The 21984-nt window shown below is 50.8% G+C and overlaps 2 protein-coding genes across 11 annotated transcripts in view; one reads left to right on the forward strand and one right to left on the reverse strand.

Annotated features, from left to right (window-relative positions):
- Nucleotides 1-3544: 3544 nt before the first annotated feature.
- The window catches only part of LOC105493340 (mitogen-activated protein kinase 7), a 33488-nt gene continuing 15048 nt past the window's right edge, over nucleotides 3545-21984 (forward strand). The window contains exons 1-8 of one of the 9 annotated variants that reach the window (XR_011615478.1): nucleotides 3545-3896; nucleotides 4740-4976; nucleotides 5614-5779; nucleotides 6323-6340; nucleotides 6447-7525; nucleotides 7612-8288; nucleotides 8630-8763; nucleotides 8895-9137. Coding sequence is in view for 8 of the 9 variants with exons in the window: in XM_011760911.3 (XP_011759213.1) it covers nucleotides 3860-3896; nucleotides 4740-4976; nucleotides 5614-5779; nucleotides 6323-6340; nucleotides 6447-7525; nucleotides 7612-8288; nucleotides 8630-8763; nucleotides 8895-9048 (2502 nt within the window). In the remaining variant the exon portion in view is untranslated. Of the gene's footprint in view, nucleotides 3897-3930; nucleotides 4248-4320; nucleotides 4476-4739; nucleotides 4977-5613; nucleotides 5780-6322; nucleotides 6341-6446; nucleotides 7526-7611; nucleotides 8289-8629; nucleotides 8764-8894; nucleotides 9355-21984 lie in introns of those variants that run through there. The other 8 variants (XM_011760911.3, XM_071082493.1, XM_011760913.3 and 5 more) reach the window with 8 other exon arrangements.
- LOC105493341 (microfibril associated protein 4) lies at nucleotides 9476-13042 on the reverse strand. Of its 2 annotated transcripts, none has more exons than XM_011760919.3 (6): nucleotides 12963-13042; nucleotides 12572-12650; nucleotides 12122-12276; nucleotides 11175-11271; nucleotides 10916-11098; nucleotides 9476-10526 (listed from the first exon to the last, which is right to left on the reverse strand). In XM_011760919.3, the coding sequence occupies exons 1-6, from the start codon at nucleotides 12966-12968 to the stop codon at nucleotides 10279-10281; spliced, it is 768 nt and encodes a 255-aa protein (XP_011759221.1). In that variant the 5' UTR covers nucleotides 12969-13042; the 3' UTR covers nucleotides 9476-10278. The 2 variants fall into 2 exon arrangements, with proteins under 2 accessions (XP_011759221.1, XP_011759220.1); XM_011760918.3 differs by having other exon boundaries at nucleotides 12854-13003.

A 21984-nucleotide genomic window follows, 5' to 3' on the forward strand; every position in this document is an offset into this window, starting at 1 on the left:
CTCTTTTGTTTTCCTGCTTTTAATAAGATGCAGAAAACAGTTGTGAAAGCACAATGCTAAGTGGCATCTGACCCTCGGCCTATGCTGGGGAGGCTGTTAGGGAGTGGCAGGGACTGTGGTGAATTAGAGCACATGATCTTTCAATGGTGGGGTCACAGCTCGATGGCTATGCAGAAATGCTGACCTGATTTTCCAAAAGAAAGCAAAAATCAGGATTCTTATGGCATATCCCCCCATTTTTGACAGGCAAATAATTCCAAGCTTTTAAAAAGCACCGTGTGAGTCATTCTCTCATACCACTGGTGGGTGTCTAAATCAGTATAATCTCTAAGGATAGAAATTTGACATTAGCTACTAAAATTGTAAGAGCAATACTCTTTAACTTGACACTCCCACTTCTGGTATTCTTCCTGCACATATACTTGCTGTGTGCAAAATGATATGTTCAAGAAAATTTACTGCTGCATTGTTTGCAATAGTGAAAAAACTGAACTAATCTAAATGTCTATCTAGAGGGTCCTGGTTAAATAGATTACATTTGTAAAGGAATATTATGCAGCTATAAAAATGAGTGCTTTTTTTTTTTAAGATATGACAATAGCACAAGTGACAAAAGACAAAACATAACTGGACTCCATCAAAATTAAAACTTTTGTGGAAAAGAGGACGTTATCAAGTGATAGACATAGAAAGTGAAAAGACAACCTGAGAAATGGAAGTAAATATCTGTAAATCATGGTAAGTAAATATCTATAAATCATCTAATAAGATAATATCTGTATCTGTAAATCATCTGATAAGGGACTTTTATTTAGAATATATAAAGAACTCTGACAACTCAACAATAAAAAGGCAAATAACCCAATTAAAAATGGACAAAGGGCTGAGTGCGGTGGCTCATGCCTGTAATTCCAGCACTTTGGGAGTCTGATGTGGGCGGATCACTTGAGCTCAGGAGTTCAAGACTAGCCTGGCCAATGTAGTGAGACCCTGTCTCTGCCAAAAATACAAAAATTAGCTGGGTGCAACGATGTGCACCTGTAGTGCTAGTTACTTGGGAGGCTGAGGCAGGAGAATCACTTGAGCTTGGGAGGCGGAGGTTGTAGTGAGCCGAGATCCTGCCACGGCACTCCAGCCTGGGCTGGAGTGAAACCCTGTCTCAAAAAGAAAAAAGAAAAAAAAAAAAGGCAAAGGATTTGAATAGATATTGAACAGACATTTCCCCAAAGGAGACAAATGGCCAATAAGCCGTGAAAACATCCTTAGTCATTAGGGAAATGCAAATCAAAACTACAATGACCTATCACTTCACACCCACTAGGATGGCTATAATTTAAAAATAATAATAATAATAAGGCTGGGTACCGTGGCTCATGCCTGTAATCCCAGAACTTGGGGAGGCTGAGGCAGATGGATCACTTGAGGTCAGGAGTTTGAGAACAGCCTGTCCAACATGGTCAAATCTCATCTCTATTTAAAAATACAAAAATTAGCCGGGCATGATGGTGGGGACCTGTAATCCTAACTACTCGGGAAGCTGAGGCAGAAGAATTGGTGGAACCTGGGGGGCAGAGGTTGCAGTGAGCCGAGATCGCGCCACTGCACTCCAGCCTGGGTGACAGAGTGAGACTCAGTATCAAAAAAAGAAAGGAAGTGTTGGTGAGGATGTGGAGAAATCAGAATTCTTAAATATTGCTGATGAGTTTGTAAAATAGGGCAACTGCTGGAGAAAACAGCTTGGCTCTTTCTCAAGAAGTTTATAATTTACCATGTGACCCAGCAATCCCACTCCCAAGAGAAATGAAAACATATCCACAAAAAAACTTGTACACAAATGTTCTCAGAAGCATTATTCATAATAGCCAAAAAGTGGAAACAACCCAAATATTCATAAACTGATGGACAAACAAAATGTTTTATCTAAACAATGCAATCTATTTGGCCATAAAAATTAGTGCTAATATGACAACATGAACTTTATGCTAAGTGAAATAAGTCAAACACAAAAGACTACAGAGTGTGTGATTCCATTAGTATAGAGTGTCCACAATGCGCAAGTCCATAGAGACAGAAAGTAGTTCAGAGGTTGCAAGGGCTCAGGTGAAAGAGGAATGAGGAGTGACTGTTAATGGGTATAAACCAAAAATAAAATTAGAATGCCCTTTGCAACCATCTAAATGGACTCCCTCCTTGGCCAGCACACCCTAAAATTTAACCTGAAAGACCAGTTCAGGCCACAGTGGGAGATGGGAGTTGGACATGCCTCATTATACCCCTCCAACATTAACATCAACACAGACCATAAGTCTGATAAGAAACATGTCTATTCTCTCTATAGCCGGCTACTGGTAGGCTTCAACTGCATAATAAAACGTAGGTCTCCCGGCCGGGCGCAGTGGCTCACGCCTGTAATCCTAGCACTTTGGGAGGCCAGGGGAGGGCAGTGGATCACTTGAGGTGAGGAGTTCGAGACCATCCTGGCCAACATGGTAAAACCCCGTCTCTACTAAAATACAAAAAAAAAAAAAAAAAAAGAGCTGGGCTTGGTGGCTCACGCCTGTAATCCCAGCTGCTCTGGAGGCTGAGGCAGAAGAATTGCTTGAATCCAGGAGGGGGAGGTTGCAGCAAGCCAAGATCGTTCCACTGCACTCCAGCCTGGGCAACAGAGCAAGACTCATTCTCAAAATAATAATAATATACTTAAAAAACCCAAAAAACCCTAGGTCTCCACAAGCCCTTATCATAATCCAGATATTCCTTTCTATAGATAATAACTCTTGTAACCAACTGCCAATCAGGATATGTTTAAATCTACCTGTGACTTGGAAGCCCCTCCTCTTCGAGTTGTCCTGCCCTTTCAGAATAGACATTGAACAGACATTTCCCCAAAGGAGACAAATGGCCAATAAGCACATAAAATCAATGTCAATCTTGCACGTATTGATTTATGTATTATGTCTTCCTAAAATGTATAAAGGCTGGCTGTGCCCCATCTTGGGCACATGTTGTAGGACTTCTGGAGGCTATGTCACCACCATGTCCTTAACCTTGCCAAAATAAACTTTCTAAATTGACTTGAGACTTGTCTCAGATACTTGGTTCACATAAGTTTCTTTTAGGGGCGATGAAAATGTTCCATAAACCACTCTACCTAAAATTAGGTAGTGCTGATGGCTGCTCAACTGTGAATACACCAAAAAACACTCAATTGTACACTATATATGGTATGTTATTAAAAGTTGTTTAAAAGTGAGGGACCCCTCCAGTTATTGATACGGAATGATCTTCAGGAAAAGAGAATATGTTACATTTTGTACACGAAAGGGAAGGTGGGTACGAATATGTATTTGTATTGCTTTTTTCTATAAGCCGCCTAGGAGTGAAACCAAAATTCTTCACTTCTTTCAGCCCTACCCCGTTCCCTTTAAAAAACCTTTCCTTCCAGCTCACACTATCCACCATATCCATCTTCGCCTCCTGGCACTGAGCCTTAGAGGGGCGGTGCTCCAGAAACATTTGCTACATGAATGAACGAATCAACCATCGGATTTTGGGGTGGGTCGGCGCAGCTCGGTTCCAGCGAGGGCTCCGCCTACCAGCGGGCTCCGCAGAGGGACAGAGGCCGGGCGGCCGCCTCGGTTAACTCCGCTGCAGCCCAAAGCACGGGAATCGCGGGACAAACAAACGAGCGGAGGTAACACACCTGCAGGCCAGGAAACCCCCAGGTGCGGTCCAACTTGGCCGGAAGCTGCGGAGAGACTCAGCCACCGGAAGTCAGTGGAGGTTTCGGCCGGCCGCTCTAGAATCCTGGAGGACCGGGATCTCTGTGGTTGGCCGTGACGGGCACCCTCTACCGGGGATGACACATTCCCAGAGCTCCTGGGACCGAGAAAATGGTGGGCACAATTCCCGGGGCGGAGGGGGACTTCGGGACCCAGTAGCCAAGACAACAGTCCCAATCCTGGGCATCTCAGTCCGGACAGTTGCCCGAGCTCATGGGACTAGCTGTGATTGGCCGGACGAGGTCGAGCGCTAGATGGGGACGCGCGCGCTACGTGCAGGGGCGTTGCCTTCCATTCACTTGGCGCCCGACTGCCAGTGCGCATGCGTTTGAAGGCGGTGCCGGGCGGGGAGCACACCCCTGTGAAGTGCCGGGCACCCTTTGGGCGGCTCCCGCCGGCTAGCTGGACAGCGGCGCGCGCCAGGCGTGGCTTCCTCGGCCGGTGGGCTAGGATTGGGCGCAGCAGGTAGAAGGGGCAGGACCCTTCGCAGAAATAGCTCAGCGATTGGCCAGGAGCTGGAGGGAGCGTGGTGTTGGGAGGCGGGGCGGAGGGGGACGGACAGGGCAGCTCACGACGCTGAGGTGGTGGCCGCGGCCCTTGAATAAGTAAGTGAGCCACCCTCGGAGACTCCCGCGCTGGGGACGGGAGGCCGGTGAGCCTCGGGACCTCTGAAAGCCTTGAGGAGGCGCGGGGGTGAGTGCGGCCCGGGGGAAACCCAGGTGCCCCGCCCCTCCCTTTCTTCCTGGCCCGCGCCTCGCCTCCCCATCCCCCGACCCTGGCCTGGCCCCTGCTGGGCCCCGACCCCTGGGGTAGCGTGTTTTCCCCGAACCAACCGCGCGCTTCTGGCCCTTGTCGGTTTAGGGAACTGGGAAGTTCCCTGGTCCTGCTCCCTAGCCCGCAGAGGGGACGCTGAGGCCCACGGGAGGCGGTCCCCTCCTCACCCGAGTCTCCACGCAGACACCATGGCCGAGCCCCTGAAGGAGGAAGACGGCGAGGACGGCTCTGCGGAACCCCCCGGGCCCGTGAAGGCCGAACCCGCCCACACCGCTGCCTCTGTAGCGGCCAAGAACCTGGCCCTGCTTAAAGCCCGCTCCTTCGATGTGACCTTTGACGTGGGCGACGAGTACGAGATCATCGAGACCATAGGCAACGGGGCCTACGGAGTGGTGTCCTCCGCCCGCCGCCGCCTCACCGGTGAGCTTCCTGAGCCGTCGCCTCCCAGATGTGGCAGCGTCGCAGGGAGTGGGAAACCGGCCCGTCCCAGACAGCTGGGAAGGAAAGCGGGGTGCGAGTTCTGGCTCCAGTCAACACACGCTGACCAGGACCCTCTGCCTGCCAGGCTCCGGGGAGGCTCGGTTCTCTGAAACTCTGGCCTGGGGGTTTTGCCATCCTGCCTGCCTACTTCCTCCTTAGAAAAATGACAGTCCCAGTTAGACCAGAATGGAGAGCCATTCCTTCGTGTCTAAGAGACAAATGTGTTCTGGAGCCAGACACTGGCACAAGGAACTGGTGGTGGGATGGGTGAGGTCTGAGATGCAGAGGGTGTAGGCATTAGAGACTGAACTCCACCACTGGGCAGCCGTGCAACCTCCAACAAGTTACTAAGCCATATTTCCTTCTCTTTAACATTGACCTATTGGGACCTGCCCTGTAGGGGAGTTGTGAAGGTCACATTTAATAATGTATGTAACATGCTTGGCACATAGTAGGTACCCAGTACTTGGTAGCTGTTGTCATTTGCATCCTAGAAGGGAGGTGTTGATAGGGGCTGGGTCGACTCTGCAGTTTCTCCAAGGTATCCTCTGGTGTGTCCCTGTTCCCTGCTCCTCAGGCCAGCAGGTGGCCATCAAGAAGATCCCTAATGCTTTTGATGTGGTGACCAATGCCAAGCGAACCCTCAGGGAGCTGAAGATCCTCAAGCACTTTAAGCACGACAACATCATCGCCATCAAGGACATCCTGAGGCCCACTGTGCCCTATGGCGAATTCAAATCTGTGTAAGAAGCGGGATGGGAGAGGGAGCCAGACTTGGGACTTTTCTGAAGGCTGCACTCATATTGCTGAAGTTCTGGAAGGGCAGCTGAATCTAATCTGAAGCAGGCTGGGAAAATTCCCGCAGTCCTAGGACCAGTTCTCCTTTAGAGTTTTGCCAGGGACAACTGTTATTCCTCAAGAAATGTACAGATGATTTTACAGTTTTATAGAATCTTAGTATGTAGGATGTCAAATGTAGGACAAATGTTCCTACTATGACCACACCCTCCTATTCCCATAGCAGACTTCACTAATCAATCACAGAACACTTTCCTACAGACAGTGGACAAGCCTGATCAATTTTCATCATAGTTCTTCAAGCTGCCACTACCAAACAATGGAGATAGCCCCAAAAGGAAACCTATTGGCCAGCCCTGGTGTAGTCCAACCCCATCTTTTATCTGATGGGGAAACTAGGTCTGGAGACAAAAGTGATTTAACCAAGTTCATGGAAAAGTCGTAGAGAATCTAAAACGTGATGCTCTTCTTCCATACCATGCCGTCAGCCCCTACGGGGTCCCAGGGTAAGGCTGTTACCTGTCTGGAATCGGAAGGGTGTGGTGAGGATGGGGCTTGTCCCTGGAGTGTGATCAGGCCAACCCATGCTTCTCTCCTTCTTTCCCCTTCCAGCTACGTGGTCCTGGACCTGATGGAAAGTGACCTGCACCAGATCATCCACTCCTCACAGCCCCTCACACTGGAACACGTGCGCTACTTCCTGTACCAACTGCTGCGGGGCCTGAAGTACATGCACTCGGCTCAGGTCATCCACCGTGACCTCAAGCCCTCCAACCTATTGGTGAATGAGAACTGTGAGCTCAAGATTGGTGACTTTGGTATGGCTCGTGGCCTGTGCACCTCGCCCGCTGAACATCAGTACTTCATGACCGAGTATGTGGCCACGCGCTGGTACCGTGCCCCTGAGCTCATGCTCTCTTTGCATGAGTATACACAGGCTATTGACCTTTGGTCTGTGGGCTGCATCTTTGGTGAGATGCTGGCCCGGCGCCAGCTCTTCCCAGGCAAAAACTATGTACACCAGCTACAGCTCATCATGATGGTGCTGGGTACCCCATCACCAGCCGTGATTCAGGCTGTGGGGGCTGAGAGGGTGCGGGCCTATATCCAGAGCTTGCCACCACGCCAGCCTGTGCCCTGGGAGACAGTGTACCCAGGTGCCGACCGTCAGGCCCTATCACTCCTGGGTCGCATGCTGCGTTTTGAGCCCAGCGCCCGCATCTCAGCAGCTGCTGCCCTTCGCCACCCTTTCCTGGCCAAGTACCATGATCCTGATGATGAGCCTGACTGTGCCCCGCCCTTTGACTTTGCCTTTGATCGTGAAGCCCTCACTCGGGAGCGCATTAAGGAGGCCATCGTGGCTGAGATTGAGGACTTCCATGCAAGGCGTGAGGGCATCCGCCAGCAGATCCGCTTCCAGCCTTCTCTCCAGCCTGTGGCTAGTGAACCTGGCTGTCCAGATGTTGAAATGCCCAGTCCCTGGGCTCCCAGTGGGGACTGTGCCATGGAGTCTCCCCCACCAGCCCCACCACCGTGCCCTGGCCCTGCACCTGACACCATTGATCTGACCCTGCAGCCACCCCCACCAGCCAGTGAGCCTGCCCCACCGAAGAAAGAGGGTGCCATCTCAGACAACACTAAGGCTGCCCTTAAAGCTGCCCTGCTCAAGTCTTTGAGAAGCCGGCTCAGAGGTGCCTTGTGGGCAGGTCGGGTGGGCAGAGGGGAGACTTGGACTTGGACAAGGCTTCAGCCTTTTACCTTCTCCCCTGCCCAACAGATGGCCCCAGCGCACCCCTGGAGGCTTCTGAGCCTCGGAAGCCGGTGACAGCCCAGGAGCGCCAGCGGGAGCGGGAGGAGAAGCGGCGGCGGCGGCAAGAGCGAGCCAAGGAGCGGGAGAAACGGCGGCAGGAGCGGGAGCGAAAGGAACGGGGGGCCGGGGCCTCTGGGGGCCCCTCCACTGACCCTTTGGCTGGACTAGTGCTCAGCGACAATGACAGAAGCCTTTTGGAACGCTGGACTCGAATGGCCCGACCCCCAGCCCCAGCCCCGACCTCTGTGCCAGCCCCTGCCCCAGTGCCAACGCCAACCCCAGCCCAACCTGCCAGTCCTCCTGGCCCTGTAGCCCAGCCCACTGGCCCACAACCACAACCTGCGGGCTCCACATCTGGCCCTGTACCCCAGCCTGCCTGCCCACCCCCTGGCCCTGCAGCCCACCCCACCGGCCCTCCTAGGCCCATCCCTGTCCCTGCGCCACCCCAGATTGCCACCTCTACCAGCCTCCTGGCTCCCCAGTCACTTGTGCCACCCCCTGGGTTGCCTGGCTCCAACACCCCAGGAGTTTTGCCTTACTTCCCACCTGGCCTGCCACCTACAGACGCCGGGGGAGCCCCTCAGTCTTCCATGTCAGAGTCACCTGATGTCAACCTAGTGACCCAGCAGCTATCTAAGTCACAGGTGAGAGGGAGGCCCAGGCCATGGGGACACCTAGGTCCGGGCCAAAGGAAAATGGGTTCAGGAGTGGTCCCTGTTCCACAAAAACCGAGCAGCAGATGGGGCTTTGTCTCTGAACATGTCTCCTTGCTCACAGAAGGAGCATAATGGCGATGAAGAGGTTGTTAGGAGACAAGTTAGATATTGGAAAGTGCCTGGCCCAGAGGCGGGGCCAGCTAGCACTCACTGACGGCCAAAACTGGTGTTAGCACTCCCAGGTATCCAGGCGGAGTAGTCAGCAGCATTGGGACAGGGTGCCCTGCAGACCTCAGTCTGCCTGCATTGTAATCTGTCATTCTCTGCAGGTGGAGGACCCCCTGCCCCCTGTGTTCTCAGGCACACCAAAGGGCAGTGGGGCTGGCTACGGTGTTGGCTTTGACCTGGAGGAATTCTTAAACCAGTCTTTCGACATGGGCGTGGCTGATGGGCCACAGGATGGGTAAGGTGGCTGGACTGAGCTCCTAGACTGGGGCTGTGGGGAGAGGTTCCTGGTGCAGGAAGCATGCACCTGTGGGATGGGTGAGAGTCCAGCCTACGCTAATAGCACCCCTCCCTTCCCTTCCCCTGCAGCCAGTCAGATTCAGCCTCACTCTCAGCCTCCCTGCTTGCTGACTGGCTCGAAGGCCATGGCATGAACCCTGCCGATATTGAGTCCCTGCAGCGTGAGATCCAGATGGACTCCCCAATGCTGCTGGCTGACCTGCCTGACCTCCAGGACCCCTGAGGCCCACAGCCTGTGCCTTGCTGCCACGGTAGACCTAGTTCCAAGATCCATGGGAACATTCTCAAAGGCTTTAGCCCTGGACCCAGCAGGTGAGGCTCGGCTTGGATTATTCTGCAGGTTCATCTCAGACCCACCTTTCAGCCTTAAGCAGCCACCTGAGCCACCACCGAGCCATGACAGGATTGGGAGACCCTGACTCCCCCTGTACAATCCTTTTCAGTATTATATTTTTATTATTATTATGTTATTATTACACTGTCTTTTTGCCATCAAAATGAGGCCTGTGAAATACAAGGTTCCCTTCTGCACCTGACTCCAGGTGTAATTTTTGGAGTTCGGGGTAGGACACCATCAGTAGGGGAGCAAGGAGGAGCCAGGTGCCTACATTTGGGGAAATAAGCAAATATGTTTGTGTGTGTGAAGCCAGTTCATTCAGGTTCTGAAGGTTTATTGAGACCTTCAGTCCCTACCCACTCCCAGCCCTGCAGAGATTGTCCTCTGCTCCCTCATGTGGCTAAACCTCTCAACCCCTGGAGAGTATGGGGAAGACCTCATATATGCATGCCTACCTTGGCTGTGGCTGTTTCAGGGTGGTGTGCAGTAGCTGTGGTCTTGGTATAGAGCTTCGGGGGCTGGGATGGGTCATCAGGGAAAGCTGAGTATGATAGTGAGATGGGCTGGGGTTCCACGGTACTCACCACAGGGGATTAAGTTGGTGGGAGGAAGGCTGAGGATGAAACATGGTTTGAGAGCAGCCAGAGGAGTGCTGGGCTGTGGCCTAGAATACACCATGGCCCTGTTCACACTGTACTGCTCAGCCTAGCACACTAGGGTGGCCCAGACAGGGGTTCACAGTGAGGAAGCAGGACAAGATGGCACACAAAGGCCTGCAGCTGGGAGGATGGCTCCTGGCTGTCAGCTGTTGGGACAGGGTGGAGGCAACTCATTCTCATGGAGCCCAGCCAGGTCCAGGCTAGAACCATGTGCCTCTCGGAAAAGGCCTGGGGAGCTGCTGGCAGCGTAACTTCAGGTGTAGGGGAGCCGGGTCTGGCTTAGGAATGGATGCCCTGGGTGTATGACAGGGATGAGGCATGGCTGAGAGCCACAGGCCCCCTTGTAAGGAGTTGGTGCTCGGGAATCAGCAGAAGCATGCATCAGGGGCAGCAGAGGGAGCACTCGTGGAGACCATGCGTGTCCAGGGGAGGAAAGGGGCCTGAGGGGGCCAGCCCCTCAGGCCCGACGGATTTTCATCTCAGTGCGCTTGAGGGAGTAGTAGAAGCCCTTCCACTGGGCCCAGTTGATGCCATTGGCATAGGAGAGGTGGGAGCCACCTAGGTAGAAGCCATTGAGGTTGGCGAAGTGGCAGCTGCGGAACCAGAAGGCTCCTGAGGAGAGAGCCGCGCAGTTCTGCACAAAGAGGTCCTGGTCCCGGTCAAAGGTAGAGAACTTCTGGCCACTGTGGTAGGACAGGGAGTCACCTGGCAGAGGGGAGAAGGGTTGGGGCTGCTGAAGCAGGGAACTGAGCTCCGAGCTGGCTGGGAGAGGGTGACAATGACGACTGTGAGAGAGATCACGTGGCAGCCTGGCGGGATGGGGGCACCCTCCCTGAGCCAGATGTTGGGTAGATGTGCTTCTGCAATGAAGAGAAACAGCTGCTCCGCCACAGAGTTGCCTGGAGCAGGGCCAGGATGGCTGCTCCCCAGGGCTGAGGCCCAAGCTGGTTTGAGCTGGTTTGGAGCCAGCTCTGGCCCTTCCAGACCCAGGAGGGTTGAAGGAGGGGCCTGAAGGAGGTTGGGGATGACTGGGCAGGGCCAGCCCTGCCTTCTTTCCCCTCACAGCCCCTCCTAAAGCTAACGGCGGGGTATACCTGCCCCGCCGTCCTCGAAGCCTGCCACATAGAGGGTGTAGCCGTCTTCCTCTGCACTGACCGCGTTCGGGGAGATGGAGAAGTCAGCGTACTTGGCGTAGGCCGTGTTGTTCTCAAAGTCCTCCAAGTCCACTCGCAGCTCGTACTTCTGCTTCAGCGTCAGGAGGTGCATGTTCTGCAGCCCTGGGGAGGAGGGGCAGTTGGTCAACAAGGACCTGGCCCTGGGGCAGCCCCTCAGCCCACCTGGTCCCCGCCTTACCCAGCCAGTACTCTCCATCGGCACGGCCGAAGCCCAGCTTGTAGTCATTCCAGCCCCGGAAGAAACTCACTGAGCCATTGAATCTCTTCTGGAAAACCTGGAGCAGAGAAGATGAGACTGGACCATCAAGGGTCCAGTGGGCAGGGTTCTGGGCCTGCCCTGCCCACCTCAAGCATGGACCCTGTGATGCTGTGGCCAGCTTGTTAAAGGACTGAGTTGTGGGGGGTAGTGGGAGTGGGGTTGCTAAAACAAGGTCCACATTGGCACCAGGCCCCCTGTGGAGCAGCTGTCAGCACCCACCTGGGCTCTTCATACCCAGTTTCGTATAGAGGCAGGAAAGAGGCTAAGAGGGGGGCGCTCTAGAGTTCGAGTGCCTAGCTGTGGGACCTGGGCAAGTTCCTTCACCTCTCTGAGGCTTTAGTTCCTCAGTACTTCCCAGGGTTATTGTGAGGCTTATATGCATTAACCTACCTCAGCCGGGCGCAGTGGCTCACGCCTGTTATCCCAGCACTTTGGGAGGCTGAGGTGGGCGGATCACCTGAGGTCAGGAGTTCGAGGCCAGTTTGGCCAACATGGTGAAACCCCATCTCTACTAAAAATAAAAAAATTAGCTGGGCGTGGTGGCACATGCCTGTAATCCCAGCTACTTGGGAAGCTGAGGCAGGAGAATTGTTTGAACCTGGGAGGTGGAGGTTGCAGCAGTGAACTGGATGGAGCCACTGCACTTGAGCCTGGATGACAGAGCAAGACTCCGCCTCAAAGCAAACAGACAAACACCTACCTCAGGCACTTAGAATTTAAGTGTTGGCAGCTGCTCAGAAGCTGTGCTGTGGGTATCATTATCCCCATTTTAAAGATGAAGAAACTGAGGTTCACAGATGTGAAGCCCAGGGTCACAGGGCTGGGATTAGAACCAGCTCTGGCCTCTGTTCCCTCCTCCCACTCACCGTCCACTTCCCGCCCTCGGTGGTCATGTCACAGAAGACGGGCACAGGCACGCTGGGGCCCAAGGGGTAGATGAGGTACACGCCGTCTGACTGGTAGCCCTGGGCATAGATGTCGTCACAGTCCAGGGGTTGCTGAAGGCAAAACCTCTCCAGAGCTGGGGGTGGGGACATGGGGACAGTGAGGAGAGTGGGACTATGGCATCACTGACACCTCAGCACCCCAAGACTTGCCTTAGTCCCTGGGACTGGGGGAATTTGACACAAGGAGTCATGGAAGGTTTCTTCAAGGGAGATGAGCAATGCTCATGTCATCCATCTGCCCCATTTAGTAGAGGAGGAACCTGAGTCCTGCAGAGCTGGGGCTCAGCCCTGACAGTCTGTTCTGACAGTCCAGCCTCTCCTTGCCCAACCTGTGGGCCAAGCCGCATCTGTGAGTGTGGGGCTGCTTACCATCTCCTCGGATCCCGGAGACCTGGGGGGCACACGGGGGCGTGGAGAGAAGCAGCAGCAGCGGCAGGGCCGGGAGGGCCTGGCGATGGGCAGACAGGGTCAGCACAGCCCCTTCCCAGCTCGAGACCCCCTGTTCTCTTTGTATTTGCCCCCACCATGCGTGCATATGCTGCCCTTGCCTGAATCCCTCTCCTGCCATTTGGCCCCTCTTTCCCCACCCTACCCCCCCTCCGGCCAAGTAACCCCACTCTCTGGGACAGGCTATATACCCTCATCGCTTACAAGTTTCAAGAGAACTCCTTGTGCCTTCATAGTCCCCTCTGTGGCCAGGGGCCTCTGGAGTGGGCTCAATTCCCCAGTGCTATGAGTCCCCCTACCCTGGGCCCCGTACCTTCATGCTGTCAGTTCTGCTCAGAGTGGCTGGGTGTCTGCGGCCCCAGACTGCAACCGCCCAGAGTTATGTGCTGGGCCCCCGCCAGCCGCCCCAGCCCCGCCCCCCTTCCCGTAGCTGCAGAACCCCCCTCTCCCCACCCCAGACAACCAGCATCAGTTTACACTATCAGGGGGCTGGGAGGTGGGGCCAGAGCCAGGGGACCACCTGTGTCTCATTAGGCCTGTCGGGCAAAGTACTGCAGACGTTAACTCCCTGCTGGCTCCAACTGTTCCCTGGATCCCACTCCATCCGCCATCCGCCACCCGCCCCGCTAGATCTGTGGGCCCCCTGGCACCCCCAGGCAGCCTCAGCCCGCCGCAGCCTGTCCCCTGCTTCCTGATGGGCCCCCCTGCAGATGTCTGTTTATTCTTTCCCCCTCCTTCCCTGGCCTGCGTTTCATCAGCCATTGAGGGGGAGGGCTGAGGGGGTGTCATATGCCTGGCTTCTGGGGAGGGGAGGCCTGCTCTGGGGGAGCAGAAGGCTGAGGGGACAGCTTCAGAGCTCCTGATGTGGGAGCCTGGCTGGGGCTGGTGGGGGGACAGAGGCAGCAGCCTCCTGGCAGGCCTGGGACATTTCTGAGCCATGAGCACAAGGCTGCTGGCGTCCAACTGCTCTGTCTGCCCCAGCTCAGGCCAGGCAGGGCCCCTCTCCAGCCCCCCCTCGCCAGCACCTCCTCACTCTGGCCACCTCAGGCCCGCTCTTTTCCCCTCCCACAGTTCCCTGGCCCATCTCTCTGGCTCACATGCACAGGGTATGGGACCTCTTTTGTTTTTCCTCACTCCACCCCTCCTTCTTTCTTCCAGACCCTTCACTTTGGCTCCCACACCTCCCAGACTCTACTTCATCTGAATCTCCCTGCTTCTGGGCTCTCTCCTCCCATCCCTGGCACACTACCAGGAGAGTTGTTCTAGATGGCCTCTCAGATTATGTCACCCTGCTTAAGCCTCATGGCTCCCTATTGCCTCAGGGCTGAGGCTAGGTTTTTCACCTTGGACATGAAAGGAATTTCAAGTCTGTCTCTGGCCTACCTTGAGGACCTTGTCCCTTATTACTGTGACTCAAACTACAGTGCAGCCACCCCAGACTTCTCACCATGGAGGTCCCCACTCCTTTTTACTGCCCCCCGTGATGCCCAATCATCTGCCTCCTTTTCTTGGCCATAAGGGCCAGTGAGCAGGGTCTGGGTCTCATTTCTGCATGCTCAGTGCCCATCACAGAGCCTGGCACAAGGTAGGCTTGATATGTACATGCACAGTCACTCATATATTTTTATATATAGGTAAGATACTAGAGTCGGGGCCTTGCTCTGTTGTCCAGTTGCAATCATAGCTCACTGCAGCCTCAAGCTCCTGGGCTGAAGTGATCCTCCCACCTCAGCCTCCTAAGGAGCTAGGACTACAGGTGTGCCACCACACCCAGCTAATTTTTAAATTTTTTTGTAGAGGATGGGGGGGCAGTCTCTCTATGTTGCCCAGGCTGGTCTTGAACTGGCCTCCAGTGTTCCTCCCACCTTAGTCTCCCAAGAAGCTGGGACTATAGGGCCACCACACCTGGCTCACAGGTATGTTTTGAGCCCTGTGTGCCATAGGCTATGCTGGCTGCTGAGGATACAGTATCTGCCCTGCGGAGTGGCAAGCACTTTTGGACAGTGAATTGCAAATGTAAGGTGTGTTACAAAAGGACATTTGTATTGAATGGATAAACAGATGAAAGATTCAAAGGCAAAGTGATGAGGCAGCTCTGGCTTAGGTCCCATCTCTCCACTCCTGAGTCAATAGATAAGCCCCTTGGAAAAGCCCCAGCTGGCCTCCCTGACTTGGTTCTGTGATTGCCTCTGTTCATAGTTGTGTCTTGTGTCAGGCTGCCTCAGTTCAAATCTAAGTTCTGTTGCCTGTTAGCTGGGTGACCTTGCACAAATTACCTAGTCTCTCTGTGCCTTGGTTTCCTCCTCTGTAAAATGAGGATAGTCATAGTATCTACTTCATAGGGGTGTGGTAAGGATTAAGTAATACATATCAAGTTCCTAGAACAGTGCTAAAATTGGCAACTATTTAGTAAATATTAGCTATCTTCATCGTCATAATAAACATCATGATTCTCATATGAATGGGTTGTCTTCAACACAGCTTGTATTCTTGCCTGTGGAAGAGACAGTTAGCTGGCTCTCAATACTCGTTCTTCCCTTAGTCCTCAGTAGTAAGATCTGATTTTTATCTGGGCTCATTGTCCAGCCTCCCTTGTAGCTAGATGACATCACACATCTGAATTTTGGCCAATAAGATGCCAACTTATTGTTGTAAAGGTAGGTGGCTTGTCCCTCTTCATCCTGCACTCTGTCCTACTGAATGTGATGGCTGGAGCTCTAGCTGCCACCTTGGACAGTGGGGATGAGGAGGATGAGGCCTCATCAGCGGATGGCAGAGGAGGAACTGGGAAAGCCTCTCACGACTTTGTGGAGTGGGTCCAAAAACAGCCCTGGACTGCCCTCCTCTAGGCCTTTTTTATGCAAGAGAGAAAGAAACTTCTGTGTACTTTAAGTCTTTGTGGGTTTTTTTTTTTCTGTTACACACAGCTGAATCTAATCCTGATTTCTTCTTTCAGCAAATGCCAGCTAATTTTAACACAAGTCTATAAAAGGGAAAATAATGAAAAAAAAAAATCAGTCATCAAAGCAAATAATAAAATGGTCCAAAGTCAAGTATTGAAGGCTTTTGGAGAATATCACTAATGAGCAAACCTAGAAACTCCCCTTCCTCCTCAAAAAGAGAGAATTAAGATATGAGGTATCAATTGCATTTTGCCAATTAGTTTCTACTTAAAAAATGTAATCATGTGTGTGGGTGCAGCAAAGCAGGCACTGTGTTCACTGGATGTGGCTGGAAATTAGTTTAACTTTTGCAGGAAAGAAATTTGGTAATAACATACCCAGAGTCGGTAATCCTTCTAAGATGTTGTCTGGAAGAAATACTCTGACATGTTGAAGAGGCTACAGATACAGTTAGGGGCCATTACTTGTTGGCTGCCCAGCATGGGAAACCTCTTCCCACGTTTAGGGTGTTCCTCTCCTAATTAGAATGCTGGGTGTTCACATTCCCAGGGTTCCTTGCAGTTTGATTGAAGGCACATGGCCTTGGTTTAGCTGATAAAATGCACGGTCCTGGGCTTCATTTTGGGAGAAAGTGATTTGAGAAGCAGGAGCAGGAACAATCCATTCCTGGGGTGATGGTGACCCCAGTGCTGTCTGGGTCCTAGTTTCTCTGGGTGGTTGGTGGTGGCTTGGCAAGCGCAATGCTGAGTGACACTGGCTTAGTCTCGGGCTGCAAAGCCCAGAGCTTGGTTCTCAGCCCTCCCAGTGATCAGTTTGCTCTGCCTGCTAATGTTTTTGAAAGAGACCCCCAACTCACATGCATGAAGATGTTTGTGTCTGGATTCTGTCATTGCCAACAACACACGCTAACTCTGACTTTGTTGGGAGGCTTTGCTGAGAGTCTAGACTAGGGGTGGGTGGGAGCTGAGGCTGCCCTGGGCTCTGGAAAGCAGGCCCTCAGTGGGGGTCCTGTGGTGGGACAATGTCGGGTTGATGCTGCTCAGTGCACAGGGCTATGGCTTTGTCTGTCTGCCAGGTTCCAGGAGTGGGGAAGACCCATCCCACCGGCCTTGCTTGGGTTGTTTTACACATCCCTTGGAAAGGGGGTTGCAGTTGGACACCTTTCATTTGCCTCCCCACCTTTCTCTGTACTGCCCTGGGCCCCGGGAGGCCAGCCTCACCCTCTGGTTTCTGATTGGGTCCAGCCAATGAGGAGCCTAGGAGGATTCAGTGAAAAGGAGAATGAAGTAGGAATATTCATTCTCCTCCTTGTAGAGTCCCCACAGGCTGGCTTTGTTTCTCAGCCAACAGTCTCAAGTCCTGCCATGCAGCCATCTCCATAACAGCCCCCTGACTCACTGTGGGCGACTCCTTCTTCCTCTGCCCCCTTCAGGTCTAGGGGTGTTGATAGCCCTGGTGTTACCAGCCCAGAGATAGGAGGCCATCTCCTGCTCACACCTCAGCAAATAGTCCTTTTATTAATTGCTACTCAAATTGTCCTAATCTGAGTGTTACTTGATGGAAATTGGACTGATTCGGGGAGAGAGGCATCCCTGATGATAATACAGAAAACGAGTGTGAGATTAGGAGGGGAAGTGGCTGCAGGTGCACAAAAAAACTCCCTCTGTCATAGTCATTGTAAGGTACGCTGTAATACTGTCAAACCCAGATGGCTCAGTAAAAACGGATGACCCCCTGTGCTTCCTCGATGTCATTTTGGTAGGACATTTGCTCAAGTTGGTGTGGCTCCTGCCCCTGAGTTAGGCCTGTGCTTGTTGTTCTCCGCGTTGCCTGATCCACCCACATCCTCCTCTGTGCCCGGGTGGCTGCCCTGTAGGGAGGGCATCACTGGGTTTCCATGGCCCCTGGCTTCCAGCTGGGTTTGACTAATGGGAGACACCAACAGGAGATGGGAGAAGAGAGAGGTTGAAGTATTTCTCCCCAGCTCCTGTCCTGATAGGCACTGCAGTTTTGGCTGTAGCTGTGCCTGCTGTCCTCCACCCCCCACCTCCTGATGACATCTCCTGCCACAACCTCCCTCACTGTCTCCAGTAACCCAGTTTCCTCCCCTTGCCCCTCAGGCTGGGATGATGAGGGCTCTCATCCTTGCTAGTCCCAGGATGCCTCAATGCCCCATGTTGGTTTTCTTAATGTTCACACCCAAGTAAATAGTCCCTTCATTAAATTCTCTGAAGAAAAACAAAACAAAACCCAAAAGGCTGAGTTCACCCTTTGTTTCCTGAGAGGACCCTGACTGACTCAAGGTCTTACTTTGGTTTCCTCTAAAAGCACAGCGGCCTGTGGAGTGGAGCTTTTTCTGTTGTTTTGGACAACAGCTAAGGACAAGACCTCTGTTCTCTCTGCGGGTGCAGACACCTCCCTGTGTGTCTTGCTGGCAGGCAGCTAGACTGCTCCTTTATCTACCCTCCTGTATCCGGAGCTAGAGAAGCCTGAGGAGAGGTTTGAAGGAAACTCATCAAAGCAGAGAACACCTAGGGAGAAGAGACGGTGGGTCCCCCCAACCCAGGCCAAGCAAAGCAGCTCCGAGAGAGGAGCTGTCTGCCAGAAGGACAGACTTTCCCTGAGCTGCCCAAACCCAAGGGCCCTTTCCTAGAGGCTGCTGCTGCAGCAAAGTGAGAACAACTGTTTGGAAGACAGGGGGGTGAAGCCTGGGGCTGCCCGAAGTGGAGAGAAGAGAGAGGGCAGGGGCTCGCACAGTCATCGTTTGGCAGGACACGGATGTGGTATTCTGAGTGGGTGCTGTGGAATATGAGGTCAGATTGGAATCAGGCCCATCCTCGTAACCTCTTTTACCTTCACTACCTCTTTAAAGGCTGTATCTCCAAATATAGTCGCATTCCAAGGTACTGCATGGTACAGCTTCAGTATGAATGTTGGGGGACACGATGCATCCCATAACAAGCATCTTCAAAGCACCAGGCACTCTTTAACCCTTTGTAGGCATCCGTGCACAAGACAGAATCTCCAGCCCTCCTGGAGCTACGGAAGAGAAAGAAAAGTAAGTGAAATGATGATAAGTACTATGAAAAATGAAGCAGGAAGGTGGCAGGAGTGGGGCCAAAGTTTGGGACAGGGCATGTCCAGAAGGCCGTAGTGTGGAGATGGTAATGGCGAACTCTGGGTCCAAGGGCAGACACAGACATGTTGTGGTGGGGAACACTGTATCTTATTTCTCTAACATGGGGGAAGGTTTTCGGAGGGATTTGGTATCTCTCCCCACCTTTTTATAGTTTGGGACAAGATCAGTTGATGGAGTTCAGGGTGTGGCAGAGAGAAGAGGCAGATTAGAGATGGAAAGGTGTTGAATGTAGGCTAAAACATTTGAACTTGATCCCAAGGGCCTTTGGGATTAGGGTATATTGAGATATGTAATATAGGTTCCTGATTTTACTTTGATGTGTAGATGCTATATAACTGGGGAGAAAGCATACAGATTAGAGGTCTTTTTGTTGTTAAATAAACAAATGCATGTGTATAATTGGGATAAAAGGGGTACTTGGAGGCCATATATGGAGAAACAGCAGTCCCTAGCCCTGTGTTTGATGAGTCCTGGGGTTGAGTCTTTTCTCTTTCATTGTGCTGGCCAGCAAGTGGAGGTTTGTTTCCCTCAGTTCTGAGAAAATTATTTTCTATTACGTCTTTGGCTATTTCTTTCCTCCATTTTCTCTGTTCTCTTTGTGATAATTTTATTAGTTGGATATTGGATCTCTTAAGTTGATCCTATGTTATATATTGCCTGAAAAATCCTCTGTGCTCTGCCAACCATCTCTTCCTCCCCCTAAACCCCTGGCAACTACTGAACTTTTTATTGTCTCCATAATTTTATCTTTTCCAGGATGTCATATAGCTGGAATCATATAATAATTTGCAGCCTTTTCAGATTGGCTTCTTCCACTTAATGGTATGCATTTAAGGTTCTTCCATGTCTTCTCATGGTGTGATAGCTCACTTGTTTTCAACACTGAATACTATGCAGTTGTCTAGATGTACCCCAGTTTATTTATCCATTCACTTAATAAAGGACATCTTGGTTGCTTCCAAGTTTGGGTGATTATGAATAAAGCTGCTATAAACATCTGTGTGCACGTTTTGTGTGGACGTACATTTTCAACTCGGGTAAATAACAAGGAGCATGATTGCTGGGTCATATGGTTAAGACTTTGTTTAGTTTTGTAAAAAAACTGCTAAACTATCTTCCAAAGTGTCTGTACCATTTTGTATTCCTACCAGCAATGAATGATTGCTGTTCCATATCCTTGCCAGAATTTAGTATTGTCGTTATTTTTTACTTTAGCTAGTCTTATAGGTATGTAATGATATCTTGTGATTTTAATTTGAATCATTTAATAGCAAATGATGTTGAACATCTTTTCATGTGCTTGTTTGCCATCTGTATACCTTTTTCAGTGAAAAATCTGTTCATGTCTTTTCCCATGTTCTTTTTTTTTTGAGACAGGGGCTTGCTCGGTCATCCAGGCTGGGTGTAGTGGTGCAATCTCAGCTCACTACAGCCTCAACCTCGTAGGTTCAGACTATCTTCCCACCTCAGCTTCCTAAGTAGCTGGGACTACAGGCATGTGCCACCACGCTTGGCTAATTTTTGTATTTTTTTTAGAGACGTGGTTTTGCCATGTTGCCCAGACTGCTCTCTAACTCCTGGACTCAAGCAATCCTCTGACCTCAGCCTCCCAACATACTGGGATTACAGGCATGAGCCACTGCACCCACTCCCCACACCCATATTCTAATTGGACCATTTGCTTTTTTCTGCTGGAGTTTTGAGAGACCTTTATGTATTTTAGATACTAGTGCGTTGTCAGCTATGTGGTTTGCAAATATTTTTACCCATTCTGTGGCTCGTCTTTTTATCCTCTTAACAGGGCCAGTCTTTTATAGAGCAAACGTTTTAAATTTTGATTAAGTTGAATTAATCAACTTTGCGTTTTTGGTGTTATATCTAGCAACTTTTTGCCTAGTCCTAGGTCCCAAAGATCTATTTTTTTCTAGTTTTATAATTTTACATTTAAGTTGGTGATCCACTTTAAGTTAATATTTATAGAAGTCAAGTTCTTTTTTTCCCCCTTCTTTTTGTAGATTCCTTAGGATTTTCTACATAGATAATTAGGTCATCTGCAAATAGGGGGAAGTTTATTTCATCCTTTCCTATCTGTGTACCTGTTATCTCCTTTTCTGTTCTTATTGCACTGGCTAGAATTTCTAGTCCTATGTTGAATAAGGATGATGAGAGCAGATATCATTGCCTAGTTCCTGATTTTAGCAAGAAAGCATCCAAGGCTAGGTGTGGTGGCTCATGCCTGTCATCCCAATACTTTGGGAGGCCACGGTGGGAGGATCACTTTAACCCAGGAGGTGGAGGCTGCAGTGAACTGTGATCGCACCACCACACTCCAGCCTGGGTAAGAGTCAGACCCTGTCTAAAAAAAAAAAAAAGAAAAAAAGAAAGCAAGAATTCAGTCTTTCACTGTTAGGTATAATGTTACCTGTAGTTTTTTTGTAGAGGCTCTTTATCAAGTTGAGAAATTTCCCCTGTATTCCTACTTTTCTGACAATTTATCATTCATGAGGTGTTGAATTTTTTCAAATACTTTTTCCACATTAATTGATATGATCCTATGGGTTTTCTTCTTTAGCCTATTCACTTGGTGGGTTATATTGATTGATTTTCAAATGTCAAACCAACCTTTCATTTCTAGAATAAATTACACTTGGTCATAGTGTAGAATTATTTTTATATTGCTGAATTCTATTTGGTAATATTTTGTTAAGAATTCTTGCACCTATTCATGAGGGATATTGGTCTGGATATTTATCTTTCTAGTACCATCTTTGGTTGTGATACAGGGTCATAATAGCCTTGTAATGAATTGGGAAGCACTTCCTTCTCTTTCCTTCTATTTTCTGAAGGATATTGTATGTAACTAGTTTTAATTCTTTTTTTTTTTTTTTGAGACACGATCTTACTCTGTCACCCAGACTGGAGTGCAGTGGTGTGATCATGGCTCCCTGCAGCCTCAACCTCCTGGACTCAAACGATCCTCTGTCCTCAGCCTCCCAAAGTTCTGGGATTATCGGCACGAGCCACTGAGCCTGGCCCTGTGTTAATTCTTCTGTAAAAGTTTGGTAGAATTCTTCAGGGAAATCACTTGGGCCTGGAGAATTTTTTTTTTTTCCCCTGAGAAATATTGTGATACATCTTTTAGGCCTCCATGGGTTTTGAAGAGATGTTTGTTGTCATTTAAATTGCTTTCCTCCTATAAATAAAGCATTTTTGTCTAGGTGCTTTATATATTTTTTCTTAGTTTTTAGTTTTCAGAAATTTATAATGTGTTTTGCTATGAATTTTTGGGAGTT

This window comes from Macaca nemestrina, chromosome 17 (assembly GCF_043159975.1).
Source record: "Macaca nemestrina isolate mMacNem1 chromosome 17, mMacNem.hap1, whole genome shotgun sequence".
Classification (NCBI taxonomy): Eukaryota; Metazoa; Chordata; class Mammalia; order Primates; family Cercopithecidae; genus Macaca; species Macaca nemestrina.

Coding starts and splice junctions, on each gene's coding strand:
- LOC105493341 (XM_011760918.3), bottom strand. CDS start 12,883: ATGAAGGCACAAGGAGTTCTCTTGAAACTT. Junction 12,277..12,571: donor CTCCGGGATCCGAGGAGATG/GTAAGCAGCCCC, acceptor CCCCACCCCCAG/CTCTGGAGAGGTTTTGCCTT. Junction 11,099..11,174: donor CGATGGAGAGTACTGGCTGG/GTAAGGCGGGGA, acceptor CCTCCTCCCCAG/GGCTGCAGAACATGCACCTC.